This window comes from Lepisma saccharinum, chromosome 1, assembly GCF_977018435.1.
Source record: "Lepisma saccharinum chromosome 1, izLepSacc3.1, whole genome shotgun sequence".
Classification (NCBI taxonomy): Eukaryota; Metazoa; Arthropoda; class Insecta; order Zygentoma; family Lepismatidae; genus Lepisma; species Lepisma saccharinum.
The window spans coordinates 139811579-139835098 of NC_139229.1; the positions used below are offsets into that span (position 1 = coordinate 139811579).

The window sequence follows — 23520 nt, forward strand, 5'->3', positions numbered from 1 at the left end:
AGCAATATAAGTGATTGCTTCCTTCGAAATCCGTGATCTTTACGGATAATTGCTGACGACATCAGAACATTCAACTTGTTTATAGCTACTATTGGTTCCATGAGCATCATTTATTACCTGTTTCAGTTAAAATCAACATAGCCTACTAACAGAAATGCAATTTTTAGCCCAGTTTTCCATAATCATAAAACAGCTTTTGCAACTATGCTAACTCATATATTAGACTTAATAAATGCAGATTATTTCAAATCTATATTAGACATGGCAGAATGAAATGAGATTATAGTAATGTTGAATAGTTCCGCAAGCTAGCCTCTATGACGGGCTTACGGTATCACGAGTCCATTGTCATGAGACTTTTTGTGAGTGTTCCTTCATCATCTGCATCTAATGATCATTCATTCTCATTGTCTAGATTAGCCAAGGTGGCCATGATAGTAAAAGTGGCGCCAGGCGATGTGATACGATGCCTGCGCTCCCCTTGTATTCAGTTCCGAGTCCCCAGTTTTCATCGTAATTGTAATAACAAACACAATAAATGCATAAGTTATGTCTGAATGTAAATTTTGAATTGAAGACTAAAATTGGTACACGCTGTAAGTGCCACAATAATTCAAACACCGTTTTCCACGTTAAACTGTGAAATGTGCCATGCTTTATAATGTGGTAAATGTGAAATGTTGCTGGTAGCCCTCTAAGTAGTTCAAAGGGCGTGTAAAGAGGTCACTAGTGTGCACGTTCTTACGGGCTGATGTGCGGAACGATGCGATTTCCCAACACTTAGGCTTTTGGCACTTACAACGTTTACCACTTTTAGTCCTCAATTATGCATATTGTAATGAAGTGATCTATTCCTTCTTTGAGGTAGCAATTCACATGTCCAAAGTGCTATCCAGTCCCGATTAACCTTTCTATAATTACTTTGATTTTTCTCATTCTATTTTTACCTTTCTCAAAATCCATATTTTGCCTTTGTATTAGCATCAGTGCCGGATCTACAAATCTTGCCCCCCCCCCGCAAAATATTACCGAAGGCCCCCCTCTACCTACCTATCTCACACACTATACTTATATATATATTACACACATATAGAGCATTCCCTGACATTCGCTACGAGACTCGGCGGCAAGCGGGCCGGCGTCAGCGCTTGTCTTTCCCGGTGAACGGGGTCCGCGACAGTCGGTAGAGTCGGTTATTAAAATTACAGTTTTCATATTGTGTACTAACCTTGACTACAGAAGGTGTTGAAAATGATGTCCCTCTGCTGCAACAAATTCCTGGCATCTCCGAAGGAAATTGGCATTTACAAGTGCAAGTTCGTCTGCTGTAATTCTCCCGATTTCTCGTACAATACTCTCTTTTAACTCACGGATGGTGTGCGGATTGTCTTTGTATACTTTATTTTTAAGATTTCCCTATAAATAAAAATCGCAGGCTGACAAATCGGGGGACCTAGAGGGTTTTTGAAACACCCGTTTCTTGTGAGAGGCGGCGGATAGATTTCCGAGGAGACTGTTCTAACCTTTGTCCTATCTCATCGAGTTTTTCCTCAGTAAGTACACTTGGGTTTTTCTTTCCACTTTAATTCAGAACTGACCCTGTTACTCTAAAGTTTTTTACGAGGTTTAATATAGTGGTCCTATGTGGAACGGGAACACCAGGAAATTTCGTTGTAAAACGTCGTCGCACTTCTCCACAATTCCTCTTTCCGAAGTAACAGTCGACAAGATAAATCCTTTGTTGTAATGTAAACTTTTGTGGTGCCATATTAAGCCACAATCTTCAACACATAGACACGACACAACACAACTTCCGAGGGAGGATTATACTGGCGTCAGTCTGTAACGTCAACAGAAAGGGAAAGAGAGCGAAGGCAGGGAGAGCGAAAAAAACAGACTAGCGTGCGACTGTCGCGGACCCCGTTCACCGGGAAAGACAATCGCTGACGCCGGGCCGCTTGCCGCCGAGTCTCGTAGCGAATGTCAGGGAATTCTCTGTATAATGTATGTGTGTGTGTGTGTGATTGTTGATCTCATGTTGACAAAGTCACATACAAGTGCCTACAGGGTGATTCAAAAGTCCCTTAACACCCCATATAAAAAGTATAGGAGTTAGGCTGGGTACAATTGATCATGATAGAAACAGGTTAGGCTTAGGGGAACCACATTGGTGTGTTCCAAGCGGACGTCCGCCATATTGGTGGCAGCCATATTGAATTCAACTTAAAATTTTTAAATGAGAAGTGGGTGATGTGTAGATTTCTTCAGATATTTTGGGGCGGGGGGCAAAGCTAAGTAAATGGGGTAAGTTGGGACCTAATGCACTTGAGTTAATCTTTGAAAAATTGTAATTACAATAACTATCTTTGACAACAAAACATATATATCAGGGTACATCCAACTTTATTAGCTGGACGAGAAATTCACTGTACTACTGTGATTATGAAATTATACAACATAATACTTTACATGTAACGTTTGAGTGAGAATTTATCATATTCGGTTTATAATACTTATTCCTACAATTCTTTATAGGAGTTTAATATCTTCACGCATATTTACATAAAAAAGGAAGGCCCAAGCTAAAAATTTCATCCAGGCGAGGTCGATTTTTGGCACCCCACTGTCCACCCTGTCACCCCCCCCCCCTCAACTTTCTACCTTGATCCAACTACTTTTCATCTTCGGCTAATACAAAACATGACCGTGCTGTATATGTAGGTACGGTTTAAACGACGATAAATAATAGCCTTGTTTTTTCAATGCCTTACTGTCAAAGAACGAGTATATTGTAGGTTGATATCAAAATAACAGGAGTCTCTTAGTTTAAATTGCTACTCCCTCTGTCCCATAATTATAGTCCGGTATGCCAAAATGGTAGTACAGGAATGACAGCCTAAGAGGCAGATGGAAAGCACAATTTGGACTGATCCTTGAGTAATAAAGTTGTATGACTCATTCCCGTGTTTCATGTTGTTGTTGTTGTTGTTGTTGTTGTTGTTGTTGTTGTTGTTGTTGATTTGGTGTTTTAAGTCCACTTTATGCACAGTAAGGCTAATCGGGACTGGACCTACAGTTTAAAGTGGGATCCGAACCACTATGTACCTCCACCGGGTATCGAACCCGGGACCCCTTGATTGCCGTGTTTCATGTTCTTCTTCTGTATACTCCAATGTCACAGTTTGAATATCGGGCAATTATTATGAGACAACAAAGAAAGGTGTACCGGACAATAATTATGGGACAGAGGGAGTACATGATTTTGCAATATACATTTGTCATTGAGAAGTAACTAACTAATTAACTCTCTAGCCTTCCAAAACCCGAAGGTTCATGGCTGCAGCAACACAGGCCTTCCATCCTGAGCAACATCTATAGCCTATAATCTTTTCCATCCCTAACAATTTCCTTTAGGTCCATCTCAACATTATCCTTCCATCTTCATCTTGATCTTCCTACTGGTCTCTTTCCATCAGGTTTCCCAACAAGAATCCTGTAAACTCTTCTTTCCTCTCCCATTCGTGTCACATGGTCTGCCCACCTAAGTCTTCTTGATTTAATTATTCTAATAATATCTGGACATGAATACAAATTATGTAGTTCTAAATTATGTAGTAACCTTCTCCACTCACCTGTCTCCTCATCCCTTTTAGGCCCAAATATTTTTCTAAGGATCTTATTTTCAAATACTCTCAATTTATGTTCCTCTTTCAATGTAAAGGACCAAGTTTCACATCCATATAACATATAATATTACAGGCAAAATTGCTGTTTTGTATATTTTAACTTTTAGTTTCTTAGATATTAAACGAGACGACAAAAGTTTATGAAGAGAAAAGTAACATTCATTTCCTGAATTAATCCTGCTTTTTATTTCCTCTTTAATATCATTTTCATTTGCTAGTATTACTCATAAGTACTTGATTTTTGAAACTGGTTCAAGCGAGTTGTTATCAATAATTAGATTTTGATTATTACCTAACACTTGGTTTCGGCCTGTAAGCATATATTTAGTTTTCTCTTTGTTAACTTCCAAACCTATCTCTTTAGCTGCTTGTCATTCAGAAGTAACTTCAATTAATTTTTCTCAACACAAATCCAACTATTTACAAGATAAATATCCACATTTATGTAATCAGAACTAAGGATTTGGCCCTACTAAATCGGGACGCCCCGGTCTGGTGCCGTCGAGGGCTGTGTCCCGGCAATCGCTTGAGTCGCCTGGCCCTTAAGCCGCCTACACACACACACACACACACACACACACACACATTGTTTTAATCGTTGGTTAAGCATTGGTATAAATATGTAACAGTGCAACTTTCAGCCACATAAATGCAGTATAAAGTAGCACACACAAAAGTTTTGTAATATGTTGAAAGTTATACATTTGGCCCCCTATAAAGGTGGCCAAAACGAGAAATGAAGGGACCTGGACCCCACGGTTTCGGCTCTTGTGGTGATGTGATATACTGTATGTATATGACATTACTTTCTCACACCTGGAAAATGGTACATTTGTTACAATCATGCAGTCATAACTTTTTCATGATTAAAGATAGTTTGAAGAAACCTTCACCACTTCATTTCTAGTGAAATTATAGCCTGATTTGATCTAAGGTTGGAATTTTTCCGGCTCTATCCTCGCATATAGCGGCTCCATGGTCAACCCAGCCTCAAATCATATGATACCCGGAGGGGTGGAAGGCGGCCGGAGAGTGGTGCTCATAACATCACCTCCAAGATGTCCGACATCGGAAATATGTGGGGCCCTACCCCCCACACACCACTAAATGTGTCTTATTGGCACGGTGCTATATGAACAGGGAACTTTAACTTTACCTGTATAGCTATACGTATATTCGTTTCTGTACTCCTGAGTAACTGCTTTTATTGTTTACATACGCGAACCCTCTATTGTGAGGCCCCCCCTAAAGACTTACTTGTCTCCGGCTTGCGGCTTGTAAATCCGGCACTGATTAGCATGTAATATATTAAATAGATAAGTATTATCTTATCATTATACTTTCATATGTGTAGGGAGGGTTTCTTCTGATGTAATAGTGGCAACATAGTCGCCTTGTAATCAAGGAGTCTAGGGTTCGATACTCGGTGGAGGCATATTGTGATTAGATTCCACTTTAAACTGTAGGTCCAGTCCCGATTAGCCTATCTGTGCATAAAGTTCACTTAAACACGATATTGCATGTAGGGCCAAAATCTGCTCTATATAGTTATGAAAGAAGCAAAATCAAGCATGAAAACATAATTGCAACCTTAATGTAAGCAAAAATGAAATAAAAGCAAGTCGAAGCACTGTGTATAAGGCTGAATAAATATATAAACAGTTTTTTCGATGCAACACCAAATGCACTCGACGTAGTATATTCCGCACAGATCCTGTCGACACCTATGCAATAAAGCGATCCACACTAAAAGAAATAAGGGGCAATACAAAATGCAACCAGGTCTACTTCCGTGACGGAGCGGTTAGCGTAGTGTCTTTATCTACTTCATCAATTCACCAGTCATCTTCATTGTCGCAATTAACCTAAAGTTAGTAAAGTGACGTAAAATGACAAAAATTGTTATGTACAATGAATATATATATTTTCAACCTCCCATTCCACCCCACTAATTATGTGCTGGTGTTGTTGATTAGGAAGGACAATCTACGGGATCTCTGAAAGTGAGAAAAACCTTCAGTGCATCTATGATGTGGCAGCTGTGAAGAGGAGGAAAGGAGACACGGTAGTGCAATAAATATTTCTGCGAGTGTAACCCGCCATCGCCATGAGTGTTAACGCGTGTGTGTTCTTCGTAGTTAGTGCAGTGATCCAACTGGTGTGTGGACTCTACATTTGCTAGGAGCCCAAGTATTATCTTCGAATGGACCTTCAGAGGTACATGTGAAAACAACAGCTATTTCAGCGTTGTGTTGCACTTCGTTGCCGGATCTGGTGAGTACAATGTCGTATATACTTTTACATCTTTTATTTTTCTTGTGCTCTTCATATTTCAACGTGGTCACCGGGGGAACCTTTCTGTACACCATAAATGGCAGTGAAACTATTTTGATCTCTTGCACTTCTCTCATGATATTATTATTATTTATTAATAATATTTTTTAACGAGTAGATGTCCCGGTTCACGTAAGGAAATGAGAATAAATAGAGAAACACTTGTACCGATTTCTTTATTGACATAAGGCACTCAATTGTTTTTTGTTATGAATATTCACATGTTTGCCAAATCAACATTCGGAACAAAATAAACGTCTGTAGAGTAACAGCTAAATAAAGGTTTGTTGATGACCGTTGTTTGCCAGCTTTGAGCACGAACTTATCGGCGAAGTAAGCGATTAAATTGGTGGATATCAGCTAAGCTAATATAAAAATGCATATAATTCGAAATTGTTTAGTGTTTTCGTGATAGAAAACATTTTTAAAAAAGTTTCGTGGCAAAGCGAAAAAACTCTTCATGCAGAAAAATTACCCAAATCAATGGATTTTGCAATATTTTATCATATCTATATTTATTTTGCTTTATACTCAGTGACACATTATGGGAGGTGTGTAACTCGTGTCAATGTTTCTTTAGCATGTAGTACAAATTGAACGACATTTTTCTCTTAAGGCTATTTGGTATAGGGTAAGGTAATATTCTTCATAAAATGAATATGCCAGGTTTTATTAGTACCCGTGGAGTATATCGCACTTTTACAACGAGCGCTGTTCTAACTTGTTATTTCCTGTTGATATGATGCCTTGGTACCTTGTACACTTGTTGCTCGTTTGTCGATGGACATGGAAAGTGGACTTTTCCCAACAGCAGTTCGGACAGTAGTGTTATGCCTTCTTTTTAAGCAGTCATTCCTACATATTGCATTTTTCCTGCCTTTGAGTTCGTTTTTTTATGAATGTGTGTGAGAAGCGGTGTCGATAGAAGGAAAAAATTAGCCATCTTCTGGATATGTATTAGCCATTTTGAATTCAGTCCATTTGTCGTGAAAATCTTCCTTAGGGGATAATTTTTATATCATGGATTTTTGAGCGGGCAGCTTTTTGTGTGGCATTTTATTATCGCACGTCGATCTAAAATCGATTTTATTCTATACTGATACTTCTCGATATCGAAGAGCGCGGATGGAAACTCGAAGATTTTATCGCTGCACTTTTCAACAATCCTGTTTATTTCAGTAAGCGAACACGAGTTTAATTCAATCGTTCAGCATAAGCAGTGTTGTGTCCAAGGATAAACTTAAGATGAATGTTAGATTGTGAATATCGACTACATAATAAAATTAAGTATTTTGAGATGTTGTTACTATTATATACGTGTAGTAAGAGTAAAAATCGTGAACTGTAGTTTTGATGGAGGAATGCGATATGACAGGTAGAAATGTGGGACTTTTTGAGACAGTGGTTCAAATTAAAACATGTAAAGTAATAGCAATAATACGAGTAAAATCGAAGACTGTCAACAAAGGAACAGAATAAAGCTACTTACCTTGGTTGTGTGGATGCTGAAGTCTATTATAGCCAGGAGGAATCACGGTTGATAAGAGACTATTCTGAATCGATGGATTCTGAGCATTTGACGCGAATCTGTAATGAAAGATGCCATGTAAGTTTTGAACTGCCCTTTTTCCCTATATTCAATCGTGAGATTCAGTACTGCATTCTGCTATATTGTAGGTTCCGGTAGCTATTTTCTATAGTTCCGAAACTTTCTGTTACTGTCTTTCTATATTAGATGTTTTTAATTGGGGATGGTACTGAGACTTGCCAAAGTCTCGTTCTCGATCTCGTCGAGAGTTACGAGTTCTTGCCTCGGTGTCGTCTCGAGTTGTGTCTTTCTCATTCTATTTCGTCTCGATGTTTATACTTAAGACTTACATTAAGGCAACAAGAGAATACAATAAATTGTCTGTATCATGCAAAGCTATCTTGCCTGAGTTTTCCACGTTGTTCCTCTCTAGTCACCACAGAGAAATGTTGATATTGTGCCTTTAAGGAAATCCACTGAGACTCACTCCCATTTTTTTGTCCCTTTTTTGTCCTTTCGTATTTATATCCTTATTTCAGCGGCGGCTCAAAGGGCAGAAGCCATGCTGGTCATATCATAAGACACCAGCCGAGCCCGTTTTTGCTTGGCACGGCGAGGGACATAGTTGCCACCTTTAGAGATAAGCCGCTAAATATCACTGATTTGCAAGACCCGGTGGGAAGTAATTCGTGGGAAATGTATTATCTACTTTTCTGCCTACTTTTGGAAAAATGAACGTAGTATTGATCCAAAGTTATATGAACATTTAGATATACGTTAGATGCGTTTAAAGGGCCATCCAGACTTTTATATTTTTTTCAAAGTAAAAAATCCTTTGGTGATGCGAGTTTTCTTTGACAATTCGACAATTTATTTTACAACAAATGTAAAGGATATTTTCGACGTCCAGTTGGAATACGTGTGAATGAGCAGAATGTGAGAAGATTTGATTTTCCCTTCCTTTTTGTAATTGTGTTTTTAGGGAAGTGTCTTGTAGTGTATAAAAGATAGGTTAGTGAGTGAAGATGAATCGGATTAGTGTGTTATTACTTATTACACACACTGTTTTCCACGTTACCAAACGAAGATAAATTAAAAGTTAAACATCTTGGCCAGTGGCGCAACCACAAGGAGGGGGCGGGGGGGGGGCCATTGCGGAAGTTTTTTTTATTTCTTGATCACATTGGCACTACCCATGAGAGTAGCCGCCGGCCGCCAGCCACTGCCTTATTTTATATCGCTATTCTGCCTGCCTCTATAGGCTAATCACGACAATAGGGATGAATGATGATGAAACGAAATTGTCAGGCTAGAACTCGAACCAGGAACCCTCGTTGGCGAGATTGTGAGTAGACAACTCAACATGTTGGGCCACTGAAGAGGCGTGCTAAGTGGTGAGCATGAAACAGCGCTACGAAGTCAGTTGTTCTTGGTTCGACTATTGGGTAACGCATGGATGTGTGTTTCTTCCATCATCTATTCCATTAATTCATCCTCATCGCCGGAATTAACCCAAGAGGTACAAAAGCGACAACATTTAACCAATACGGAAATCTGAGTCCGTGTTTGAAAGTAATAGGTACTTTTTCGACTACCGCAACTGCAGCTCAGTTACTTATTTCTGGTAACAATTAACGGAATTAACAGTTACCTTACGTTTCAACAGTAATGAACAAAATTATGGTTTCTTCAAGAAAGATCGAAATACGATTTTAATATTCATATATACATTATTGTTACGAGCAAATGTTTTGCGTGGTGTAATGATTTCATGTGGCTTATTAAAAGGGTTTACGTTTAATTTTCTTGCCTCTATATACTTACCTTAAACAAATAAGGTTTGCTATAATTTAACGAAAAATTATTTTAATTTTAGAATATCTTTATTAAAAAGGAACAATCTCTTGCATGGAAGACGTTTTGCTAGTTACATATTACCTAGAATAAATTAACTGTAAAGTAACTTACAGTCGCTTTTAAGGTAATGGTAAATGTAATTGAATTATATTAAAAAAAAAAGAAAACTGAGTTCATTTTCTTTTAAAGTAACTTTAGTTGTAACTCTGCTACTTTTAAAAAGTAACATTCCAAATACTGCTCTGAGTCCACCGCAATCACACGTTGTTCCTGATTCTAAGCATTTTTTGAATATTGGTTATATTTTGCCACTGGCCATATTGTGGACACATTTGAATAACGACAATACATATTTAAAGACAGAAAAAACGTTCTTATTGATTCGAACGTGCAATTTTCCCTTGTACGTACACAGTACAATTAACCAGAAACTCTGCAACAGAAAACAACTGTAGAATGTTTTGTGGGTAATTTAATCACGAAACGGTTTGTGGTACTCTGGCATTTATTTTGGAACCTGAGTCCCGAGGCGAAATCGTATTGCACACAACAAAATCGGTCTGTAATGGAAGGCAATGAAAGTCTCGAAATTTCCGTGTGCATTCTTTCTCTCTCTCGCACACGCACTCCCACGTGCGTTTGTTGCTATTCGAGAACTCTAAAAACAGTTTCAATCCTCACTCAGTTAAATGGAGCAATTACACATTGAAGGTTGTTTTTTTAAACATAAAATCTGAAATGGAATAGTTCGTGATGATCATCAATTTTCGCCTACTAATCACTTTCGTCCCCTGGCACCAAGCAAATCACGTACAGCCAGCGGTAAAAAAGCTCTCCTCTCGTGTAAGACTTATTTAATTCCTTAATAGAACATTGAATGTTATAGAAGAAAAAAGTAGCAATGGACAATTTCCCTACTACTCTATCATCTTCTTTATTTATTTTTTTTGCTCACACAGCTTTTTTTTGCGTATTCTACATCAGCTTGTTACGCCTTGCTTATTTTGATAAATTTATTACAACATTTATAAAGAAAGGAATAGAAAATGTATAAGGTGAAAACTCAAAGGTTGTAAATTAAAGGATATGTTATGACAAAAAAGAGTAGAGTTGATTGTTCCGATAAATGAAATATTATGACGTAATCGAAGGAACGCCTATGAAAATTCAGAAGATGTTGATGTACTAACCTTTATGTAATAAATTAATGGCGGAAGTTTTAAATTTTATATTTATCAATGTATAAGTATTTGTTGTCAATGTATAAATATTTGTTATCAATGTATAAGTATTTGTTAACAGGAAAAGATGTATCAATACCTTTTGAATTATTTATCAAACGCAACTTACGTAAATACTGCACATTATAATGTAAGTGAAGACATATTTTGTCTTTATAACCTACTAGTCAGGGGTTCGAGAGTACAGAAATCGGGTATAAATACGCAGACATTTCATGGTAAAATTTAGTGGATTCTTGATATCCGCTCCTGCGTGGGTCTGTTACAGGCCTAGTGTTGACGCTCACACCCCGCAGGAAATTATCTTTAACTAAGCAAAGTTCCTTTGAACGATCTCAGTCGGATATCTAAGAAATTAAAACAGTTATCGCGTTTCTAAATCCTAAAGAACCCTATTTCTCAGTCTCGCGCTCATAGTTTCCGCATGTACGTAAATGAACTTACTTGAATAAAGACTAGATAAAACTCATATCCTTTGGTTCGAGTTTTCCTTCTACCCATCTGAGATGGTTCCAGTGTGGACTGATGGAGTCCTCATGTTGCTGACTACAGGAGCTGTGGGTAATTAACTTAGTTCCTACAACTGCGTGTGTCTGTTAAGATACAGTGTCGAGCCACTCACACCCCGCAGTGGTGGGAACGTTAACAAGCTGCTGATTGTACAGTGGCATGCATAAATATTGCTCATCAAATTGTTCATGACTATTTTCATTGTTTTCTCTTGCTTCCTGCTTATTTTCAAGGAATGAGTTTTTACGCATGCTGGTGCAGATATTGTCAGCAGCTTGTTTGGCGTTTTGTTTCAATTCTCGAAGCTTTCAATGAGTAAAACAAAGATAATAAACGTGGCGATGGACAATTTGCTTAGTAATACTTAAGCATGCCACTCTACCATCCTTAATTTTGGTTGCCGAGTGCCGAAAGACTGAAAACTGTTTCAGCGATAACTCAGACATATGTTACAGGTATGTCTGGTACCGATAGTATTTAAATATATATATGTAAACAAATTTACGTCATGGAAAGATTCGCACGGTACGTTTCTACACTACATATCACATTCAGAGTAGTAAGTACAATCAACGCCGCCTAGGATCTTTATTTACAAGATCTTTTTACTATGTCATGTAGGTCTGCTCTACGACCTTGTGATATTTATACATCTTCACGATGCAAATAATTGAATTCGCTTGTCACTCTATTCCTATTTCCGTCCACGCAACCATTAGAAATCCAGATATAAGCTTACAATTGCAGAGTAGACTACTACTGTGTAAAACTGACGAAGCATGTAATGGGCGTTACGGAAGTCACACGAGTTTAAGGCGAAGGGGGACAATTAGAGACTCGCCGAGGTTTACACTCGCTGGAAACACTGCACAAGGGAACACTGCACAAGAGGCGGGCCGCTCGGAGAGCACGCCAAGTCCACAGCTGCCTCTCTCGTCCACTTAGCCGCCAATATAATTTATGACTGTTGATGGGAGCGAGGAACACCCAAACAAGTCCTCGGTCAACTTTCTTGCAATCTGAGAGTTAGGAAGGAAGCCAGAGAACTTGCCCTGACATATCTGGAACAAGTTCATGAAATTTAAATTTTGAGTTTGTACTGACATTTCTAGACTTTCATTTTCGGTATCCAGAAAGTGCAGAAATCATTTACGGAAGTAGGAAACTGACTTTGACAATGCAGTATCTTTCGGCGCGTAAAATCATGCATCAGGGATACCATGAAGGAGAGCAGAGAAAGTGCTCTCTGTATGTTTTTCTTTTATAATAAGACCTCGATTCTTTTATAATAATAATGGACTCAAATATGAACTTGTCAACAATAAAGTATTATGAATTCAATTACAATTTTATGATTTGTAAAATAACAATATTAATATACGTAATATATATTTTCTTAACGACTAAAAGTCAAGACATGGAATCTTACTCTGCCTCTCCTCCCTCCGCAGAAAAATCCTTCGGGTGCCCTAGGTCGTCTGAGGAATGAAATGAATTAACTTTACTCCTATTTTTATGTGATAAATCAAATAATAATGTATTTATGGTTTTGGGTATTGTTCAAACCACATAGCCTACATTACAGTTTACCAAAGTCTCCAACGGGAAGACATTATCGAACAGTAAGTCTCCGTCTCGTCTCGATTTTACAAAGTTTGTCTTGTTCTCGGTCCTGTCTCTATTTTCAAGAGTTTTCTCATTAGACTTTTGAATATTAAGATGTAACAAACTTGTACCAATCCTTTCGAGTTCTGAGATCTCGTGCGACTTTGGTTTAGGTTAATATTTCAAAGGCCACACATTCTGATTGACCAACTATCCAACGAGACGAGAGTGTCGAACAGTAAGTCTCAGTGTTTTCAGTCTTTAGAGAGCACGTCTCAACTTTGGTCTCGTCTTGGAAGTCAAGGAAAAGTTCCCCGTGCATGTAGCACCGTGCCGAGGAGGCACATTTAGTGGATGTGGGGGATAGAGCCCCACATATTCTCGATCTCGGCCGCTTTGGAGGTGATGTTATCAGCATCACGCTGCGACCGCCTTTACCTCCCACGGTTTCATCCAGGTAACCACTGATTTGAGGCTGGGTGAAAACCGGATCCGTTTTTAAGTGGGGACAAGGCCGGAAAAATTCCGACTTTAATCGAACCCGGGTATCCCGCGTGGCAGTCAGATACCATACCGACTAGTCTTGAAAGTCAGGTATCGAATATCAAACAGCCATCTCAGTCTCGATCGACTAGTCGCCAACACCTGCCCTTCAGTCAACCGGTAAATTATCGTTTTCTACCGAATTATAAGTTTCCTGTCCTTCTCCAACAGTGCTGATTTGAAAATCGCAATCTAAAAATGTGAGCTATAAAGAGCGTCCGAAAAGTAAAAAACAGCCAAATGCGAAGAATACACACCCACACACACACACACACACACACATACACACACACACACACACACACACACACACACACACACACACACACACACACACACACACAGGGTGGACCAAAAGTCGCAATACATAGGAAAATAACATTTTGTTTTTCAGTTTTTCTATTTATTTATTTTTTAAAGTGTTCTTTTCTAATGAGTGTTCATCAAGAGTGGAAGAAACGTATTGCAAACCAATGGTAACCACGTAGAGGATATTATATGAATACATTGTTTCTTATCACAACATATTTATTTGTCCTATGTATTGCGACTTTTGGCCCACCCTGTATATATATATATATCAGGCACGTATTTAGAAATATGTTACGGGGGGGGGTCCGAACCAAGTGTGTCTCAGGAATAATGATATTTAATAATAATGTTTAAATTATTATATAAAATTAAATTAATACTAATTACAATATATAAATTAATATTATATTATTATTACACGATTAGGTAAAATGACTATAAGAATAGTTTTATTCATTACGTAGCTTATCTGTAGTTAAGATCGGAATAATTTACATAAAAACAAGTGACCTGGCAATGAAATTATGTCAAATAGATAAATAATTTAATATTTATCGAATAACAAAAATGATGTTACATGTAGTTGGAGAAAAGTAAGTTTCTGATTTATATTTTATGCATAAATTATTTTGAGTAGTAGTGCACATAAATCTTCTTTGTAATGGCAATCAAACCCGTATGATCCCAATATAATCCTTGCCTTCTAAAAAGTTCAGAGGAAATTAATAACCATCGATTATTCAACAAATGCTAATATTTTCATTACTTCATTTTAGTACTTGGTAAGGCCATTGGCCGTTCCGTAAGTCCTGGCGTGAAGCTTGTGATTAGTTCGTTAATCGTTATGGCGTTCCGTAAGTGGATTTTCGTGCGATGCGTGAAGTTCGATCTGGCACGAAACGCACGGCCCGGGAAGGTGGTAATTTATTTAATGAAAGTCGTTTGCTACTTACAGACAACGCGTGTGACTTCAAGCTGCACTAGTTCGGAAAATGAACAGAGAGTGGTATGAAGCGACATATACAAGACATGTGTGCGTTAAATATTCTTAAAAGATGATTAAAATGAATATGAATATCTGCAATGAAGTTATTTATACCAGAAGGACATGCCTTTCTCTGTACAGCATGTGGAAAGTTTACATAAACAAAACAATGCGATTTACACTTTCCTTAAGTTCGTAAAATAGCTGGTATCACTAGGTTCATGAGACCAGTTATTTTTATTCGAATCATGTGTTTAGTTACGACTTGAGGTTTCTAGTTCAATGTAATAGTCGTTTGTACTATTCACCCTTTGAAATGTCCCTTTCGTGTGTTTTGTTTCACCACTAAATTTGAAATACCAGCTTGGAGAATCGAATCTGGTATTCTTCCTGGTATATTGTACAAGGGAGGTCCTTCTGTCCATTGGTACTGATATACCGGGCTTCTCCGATGAACCTAGGCGTGCGAAAGGAGCCAGCTGCCCTCATGTACCAACTGAACTATGACAAATATTGCAGAATAGGATATTTTCGTGAGTCTATAGAAATTCATTCTAATGTTGGATCAGCACTGTTTCATATGCAATATTGTTAAATCCATGTGCATACAATTTACATCTGTGTGTGTAGTGAAAGTTTTAGATTAAGAGGAGCCATGAATTTTGTTTAGATTCTACTTGCCTTTACTTGGAGTATATATGAGTTCCATTTCCACGTCCGAGGTATGACTTATGCCTAAAATTACATTAAATGTACAGTGATGGAAAAAAGTTCTTCCCCATAAGACTTTAATGGCAGTAAATAATGCCGGAAGGGTAGGCAACACACATTGCACCATTAGGTGATCGGGTGATTCTGTCTGTCTCAACAGCAAATCGTCTTTCATGCAAAAGCCAACAGGCACAGGAAATGTAAGAAAGTCACGTGACTTGTCAGGTGGAATGTTGTTAGATAATCGCCTTTTTTCAAGCCAGGTCGCAGAACCGACAAGAGCTACACGTTATATGTCCGAAAATGATTCGCCTAAAAACATTGAACGAAACGTTAAAACAATTATTGCCTTAATTACATAGGCTACTATACTATGTGTGCCGCTGTAGCTCAGTCATTAGGGCGTTTTATTACCATGCGAGAGATCTGGGTTCGATCACCGACAGGGGAGAATCTGGATTTTGTCCACCTGTTCAAGCTGCTCCGGTGCCCATCCAGCGTCGTATAAAGTGGGTGCCTGGAGAAAACTGTGGGGAAGGGAGGGGGGTTAGGCGGCCAGGGGCGTGGTGCTGATCACATCATCCCCATCTTACGTCTGATGAAGAAAGCTTGGGGCCTTAATTCCACACTCCCTATACGCCTTCATGGCTTGGTGTAAAGCACAAGGTAGAACTTTGCTTTTTAATTTACTATACACCCCGATTTTGTCGGAACAGAACTTCCCAATCTCTACGTGGGGTTTCTTCCAAGTTCCGTAGGGAAGTGAATAGGCTCCAATTTTTCTTGACACAATTCATACATGTTATATTTCGTTATAAAAACAACAGCCGATATCTTTTGTGTGCGTCTGTGTGTGTGTGTGGGGGGGGGGTATAATCCAAACATGTGAGGTGATCTTTCTCCCACTCAGAAAGAAATCTCAATTCCACAGACTGAAAATGTAGCACTTTCTACATCTTAGCATGCTGATATCTAAAGTTCAAATCACAAACCCTGAGACCTTCTGTAAACAAAACCACCTGCATGCAGAAAGCATTGCAAACTCATAGAAGTAAAATAATCCACACGAAAATCCAGCGTTGTTACAGAATTCATTACGTAAGGTAAAACAATGGCCAATTTGTAGTATGGGATACGCTCCCGCAAATGACGTCTCACTTTAAACCCAGTGCTCTTTCTTTTTTTACTTATTGCTTCACCTTTATGGTTAACTCTTTGCACTAGTAATCATTTCCCATAAATTTGGCTTCTTTCTTGCATGTGAATTGAATATATTTAACTTGCATTTTTTTAGACAAAATGATATAACATGGTAATGTATATTTCTAAGGATGATATAGATAGGAGTGTATTTGAAATTTGTTTGTAGATTTTATGTAAATTGTATCTTATGTAAATAAAATATATAATGGGCATAAACAGCCATATGCATTGCTGTAAGTCCAATAAATATATTGATGATGATGATCAAAACAAGACAAAAAGTTCGTAAATTTATTGCGGTTGGAAACTTTGACAAGCATCCTAATAACGATTTTTGTTCCGCCAAATATAGTGCACTTCGTAAAATAACTTGGTGACATGTTAAGGCAAGATAAGTGTGAACATTTTGTAGTAATATGCATTGTAACTTTCAATGAGCTTAGAGATTTGTGTACATAATGATATTTTATAACATTGGTTATTTTCTAAAAATAATCATGTGAACAGCAAGGAAGTAGTGCAACTTAGTAATATTGCCTGACTTATCCTTAGAAAAATAACATGGCGAGTTCTATGCGTGCGGGAAAGTCTCTGTGTTCTCCGAGCTTGTTTTCAAAACACCAGCAAGGACAGCCTTTGAAAAGGGGTGAGAAACAGATTCTACTCAATATTTATGTAACGTTCTGTCAGTGGTATCCTGAGAAACCAGTAAATGAAGTGGTTAAATTCGTATCCCAGTGCAGTGGTGTGTCAGTGTCTGCAGTTTTAAGGGTTATGAAAGAGAGAATGACCGGGAGAGTAACAATGTATGCGGCTGCATATTCGTCTGATGTTTTGAGAGCGGGTTCTCACATTCAGAGGCTCTTATATAAAATGAATAGGTGCGGCGAACTATGAGTGTAACAGCAGATGATTGCAGTCATGAATCAGCTGACGCGGAGTGATACATCGAATCGGTGAGACCGTTTGTTTACAGAAGGTCTCAGGGTTGGTGATTTACACTTTAGTAGCAAAGTAATGTGTGGAAAGAGAAAAATTAACGATTTGGAAAGCCACAATGGAAATTTCGTATTTTTTTTTTCAATTTGTATTGACATTCATAATATTCATGAACAATCCCAATATTGACAAAATAATAGCTTAGTCGTTCTGCTACTTTCAATTCTTCATTACCGTAGTCACTGTAACTCTCTCTCTCTCTCTCTCTTAGCCTTTCCGATGGCGCAGTGGTTCCGGCGTCGCCTTGTAATCAAGGAGTCCCCGGTTCGATACCCGGTGGACAAACATAGTGGTTCGGATCCCGCTTTAAACTATAGATATAGTCTCGATTAGCCTTACTGTGCATAAAGCTGGACTTAAAATACCAAATGAAATTAAAAATAAAAATCACCGTAACTCTCTACAAAGCCAGAGAATCAAGGTTCGAAACCTGTTGAGGCTTAGATGTAGCATTGCATTCGTATCAGTACCCATCATCTTCATCGTCGTGATTATCGCAAGAGGTAAAAATGCGACACAAAAGAACCCAAACAGAAGCTTGGAATCAATCTGAATATTGGTTACGTTGGATACGTGGTACAATTGTCTTAAAAATTACTTCTTGTGATGTAATAGGGTTTTTGATTAGAGACCATTTGTATAATACATATCGTTGTTGCAAAGTAGTTTCACGTTCACCACACTCTTCGTCTTCGATTGTTTAGAAATCGTAAGGAAGAAGGATCTCTAAATTTCTGCCTTCACATGTCAATGAAACTTTAACATAAATTCAGTGTAGGTCACAAAAGAGATTTACATATTGTTATGATATCTATTAAACGTCACGAAATCTAATTCCAATAGAATACGATACTACTCCATACGTTCCTGTAAATGTTCACCATTAGTCTGGCGAAAAAAAAAAAATAACGAAGATTTCCGTGTTTCCTTGAGCAGAGATAAGGCGCCTGCTTGTAACAAGCAAGAACCAACTCCTTCAAACAGTGACCTTCACTGCCAGAGTGACTCACAGCAGGCCTCCGCTCGTTCCAGTGTGCGTATAAAACAGGTATTTTATTTCGTTCTTTCCAATCCACAGTTATATGAAGCTAACGTTCTAATATTTTCGTAAAATATTGATTGATTGATTGATTTGGTGTTTTAAGTCCACTTTATGCGCATTAAGGCTAATCGGGACTGAACCTACAGTTTAAAGTGGAATCCGAACCACTTGTGCCTCCACCGGGTATCGAACCCGGGACCCCCGGGACAAGGCAATGACGATACCACTGCGCCATGGAGGAGGTCCTTTTCGTAAAATATGTAGTAAACAAGTTGTATACATTATGGTCATCCAGAGTGTTGTTGCCTGCTATTTACACGCGGGAGATGGGGGTGTTGTAAACATTTCTGAACCCAAAGGTCGAGCACGAAGGAAAAATTGTGCAAGCATTGGAGGTAATAACAAGGTAATAGAAGTTGAAGGAATGCTGCAATAAATTATATCAGACATTGAGTAAAAACAGTTCTCATCTCACATAGGGCTATCAGATCAATCTTCAGCGGAAAGTAGGACAAATTGTCTCAAAATGTTGGACACGAACGTATTTGCAGTAAATATAATAGGTTACTAGGACATTGTAGCATATAACGAGAATGTGACACATCTTCAGCTGAAAAATTAATGTTGAAGTGAACGGTTGAGTTCAAAATTCCTCAACTGCTAATTAATAGCACGGCCTTATGTGCTTTCAACTTGTGTATGGAAGACAGAACGTTTTTCGTCGAGGCGGGGCCAGGAAGAGAAAACAATTCATGAATTCGGGAAGAAAAAAGTTCACAATTTCATAAACAAAGTCTGGAAGTTCTTGTTTATTGAAATGTAAAAAACTAATATACACTGGGAAAAAACAGAATCGTGTGCCTTATTTCTCCAATAAGGACTGCTTATGTAATTTCTGGAATGAAACTTGTTACTTCGGACAAATTACCAACACTTATAGTATCGATAAACCTTCACAAAGTAAGCATTTTTATACATATAACCGGACTTTTCCGGATCTAGAAAATCGGGAAGTAATTTCGGAGCTGGGATTGTAATTATTTTTTCTGAACATCCAGTAGCAACCTTGCACACTCTTTGATTTAAACATACTTCTCCAAGGAACCATGTTATCTCAAACTCCCCTCAGATTTTCTGTTTCTCCATCTAATTTGAAGTTACGTGATGCCCAAAATACGTATAAGACATTTGAGATTTCTTTCAAATTCCTTCCGGAGGCCAGACACAACTATAAAATCTAGGACACGTCCGGAAATAAGAATGATTCTTTTAACCTCTTTTTATTTTCTTATTTAGCGTCGTTTTTCTTTCACCTTTTGCTAATCGCGACGACGATTGATGAAGGGCCACTCACAAAGAACACCCATACCCACGACGGGATTCGAACACAGCACATCAGACATCGTAGCACACTGCTAACACTCCGTCACGGATGGAATTCTTATGTCCCTAATCGTTCCACAACCATTTTTCCTATCTTTAACTACACACGAAACATTAAGAACAATCTAAATAAACAGGTGGCAGTTCACACTAACCGTAAAAAAAACATATGCATGTGAAAATGCAAAATAATATTTATTTTTAGGTAGTTGTGATTTATTATTGTATATTAAAGAAATATATTAGTGATAAAATGACGGAAGTAGAGGAACATCTCCAATGAAACACTCATGCCTTATGGATATTTGTATTTTTTGCCGAACAAGGTTCCGAGTTCGAGTTTCGACCAAAATGGGTTCATTGTGTATGTTCATTCATGTCTTTAATGTAATCGTAAATCGTCGTGATGAATAATTTAACTTCAGAGGAAGAAAACTGAGGTAATTACTAATAATAACAAAAACAAAACAAATTTGATCTTAAAGCGCTGGCTTTGCACTACATATTCCATCACGGGGACCATAGGCGTGCGCACAGGGAGGCAAATGCCCCCTAATCATGGACGTCCGCAGATTTTTTTTCCACGAAGAAACAAGCAAGGTATTTTTCCATGTGACATATTACCCCGATAATAGTGTTGCTCCCTCAAAAGACACCTCTTGAATTTAAAATTCTCGCATTCCTGCATCCTCGTTACCATAATTAATGTAAATTATTATGACTGAAATCAAATTATACATGTGAAAACGTACTCTTTGGTTGACATTCGTTTTCTAAGGGGAAGATGTGGCAATCCTTGCCCTCCTTCCAGACAACTATGCCCCTATATTATTATATTTTCACCTATAAATTTAGGATAGATGAATCTTATCGCCGTTATTACACGATATTATACTCTTAAAAAAAATTCAGTATTTTCAAGGTGATGAAAGTTCAAAGCAACTACGGGGGAACGGGGTGCAGTGGCGCAACCACAGCCCCCTCCCTCAACCTTGAACGGAAATCATTTTTAAGGGGGCAAACATGGAAGTAAAGGAAAGCAAAACTAGCAGAATCTAAGAGTAGAAGGACAAAGGATATTAAAGATGGAATTAGATTTTACGTCTTTCTTGCATTATTTCTTCCAGACCGCCAAGAGCACCTGCGGGGGGAAGGGGCGAGGATAGAGCTGCAATTGCCCCCTTGATTTCAAATTTTATACAAATATAAATACATTTTGTAAAATTTTCTTGTTCGCTTCGCTCGCAATGTCTGCTTTTCTTGCAGTCTTGTCAAGTTCAGAGCCGTAGCTAGGGGTCGGCGGGAGTTAACCCTGGACGCCAAATGATCTAAATGAAAAAAAGGTAAAGAGAATAATATGGCGATTAGATCGATATTGTTTTCATTTTGCAAAAATTTGGATCTGAAAATTTATTGCGAGCGAATGCATTTTAAATTACCGAGGAGAGAAGTACTGCTGCTAAAAGGAACGCGCACATTTGAGAGACAATTTATATGATTTTTACTGTTGGTATATATGCATATGTATATATATGTGTGTGTGTGTGTGTTGTATATATATGTATGTATGTATGTATGTATATGTGTGGCGGGCGGGGGAAGGGCTGTATATATAAACACACCCATCAATGCAATAAAATTCAAACAAGTGAGATGAAATTACGTTTTTCTTTCCCGCCTGAACTATCATCAAGGCTCTTGCCCCCCCCACTAATCAGAGGGTCTGCGCACGCCTCTGACGGGGCTGACACTTTACTTAGGTGTAGACACGCTTCGTACAATTTAATGATATCGCGATTACGTAATGAATGTGCATCCAGTTAACTGAAGCCCCAAAAATTCCCATTTTATTACTAAATTCTAAATTAGCATAATATCACATAATTTACGTATTCATAATATGCGCTGCTTTGTTACACTTTGTGGATTGTTTCGTTGTTTTTTTAAAAATTAATGTTGCATTAATCAACTTCAGGTTAATCGCGGCAGGCAAAGTTGAGGGAAAATGACAGTGAAGCAGAACGAGGGGGGCCCTTGGTTCCCGATTAATGAAACTTTGTCTACATGCAACTGAGTCGCTGCGTGAAATCGCTGGGAATGTTATTTATTAATATCTTAATTTTGTTTATTTTATATTGCTAGTCTAGCACTTGCGTCAACAAAGGCGATGAGGATGATTAATGAAGCTATGAAATGGATGATAGGACATGATGATCCATGCCTTACACAAAATTCTAAGTTGGGACTAATGAATATCGATTCGTCTTCTCATTTGTCAAGTAGTTGTTTTTTACTCCAATATTTTTCAAGGACTTCTGGGTTGACAGCATGTGTGTTGCGCGATGATGATTTGATGAAAACCAGCATTTCAGTGAACTTTCTTGACAATGACTCTAATATCAGTTAAGAGAAAATTTCCTTACGAGTAGCTGTTGTTAAGAAACCAATTCCTAAAACGTTTTCTGGTGGTCTCACGGCAGTCAGCTGTTGTTTGTTGTGGCTGGGCCTGGGGGTGTGACTCACGGTGCTGTCAATACTCAATTGTTCCCGAGAATCCAGGTCCGCCAGGCAAAACTAAGCGACAATGTTGTTATTTGGGTTGCATAGACAACAGGCGTTAAGATGTTACGATATCGTAGGTCTCGTGGCTCAAGAACTACTTTCTCTCACTGTACACAGGAATCGGATTTTAGGGTGACGACAACAGTAAATACTGGGTGGCGCACGAATATAGGTGTGTTTCACCTACGTCACAAACTGTTGCATTGTGGGATCGAGCAGCCATGATTGAGGCCATTTCTTGTAAACATACGGCATTCAAGCGGGCGGGCGGGAGATTTGAACCTTGTTTACAATGGTATGCATTGTGCAGTATTCGGTTGTCTAACAAAAACTCTTGTTTATCCTCGAATTTTCCTAGTAAGAACAGAAGGTGCGCTTCACGGCACGGGACTTGTTGTTGATAAGAAGGCGTCGCCGCGTCTGGTTGGCGAGAATAAATCGTGCAAACATTAACGGACAAAGCAAACATTACATAGTGTGGAGTGAACATTTCCTCTCAGGTAAGTTCATATATCACCTTTCTCTGTGACTTTTAGTATAAATGTATCGAACTGGTGGGTTTAATCACACTTGCGAGAAGTGTTTGTTTTTTGGTAGAAAGGTACTGATACTTCCGGCATGTTTGACGACGAAAATGGTAACATTCAAAGTTAAAATGCATCTTGATAATTGTACGTTTGTACTTGATTATTTATATTTCGTTCGTTAACACAAACTGTTATTAATTGTTATCCGATCCATGAGAAAAGGCGCCGGTAGCAGGCTTTGTATACTGTCAGAAAAAAATTCACTGCTTGGTTAAAACATACTAAACATACTTATCAAAGAATCCCAAATTGATTGATTGATTTGGTTTATTTTACTTCGCTTTTCTGCCAGTTTTGGCTGATCGTGAAGACGAGTCTGAGTGATGATATGTTGAAATTGATTAAGGGACACTCACAAAGAACACCCATGCCCAGGCCGGAATTCGAACCCGCGACCTCTGGCATCGTAGCGCGCTGTGTTAACCACTCCGC

At 38.3% G+C, this 23520-nt stretch overlaps 1 protein-coding gene across 2 annotated transcripts in view; it reads right to left on the reverse strand.

The window, feature by feature from the left end:
* Positions 1-23520, reverse strand: part of LOC145989122 (glycine receptor subunit alpha-2-like) — a 55168-nt gene that overhangs the window by 25921 nt on the left and 5727 nt on the right. For both annotated transcript variants that reach the window (XM_083124423.1, XM_083124419.1), the window contains exon 2: positions 7510-7607. In XM_083124423.1, the coding sequence (XP_082980549.1) occupies positions 7510-7607 (98 nt within the window). The remainder of the gene's footprint in view (positions 1-7509; positions 7608-23520) is intronic.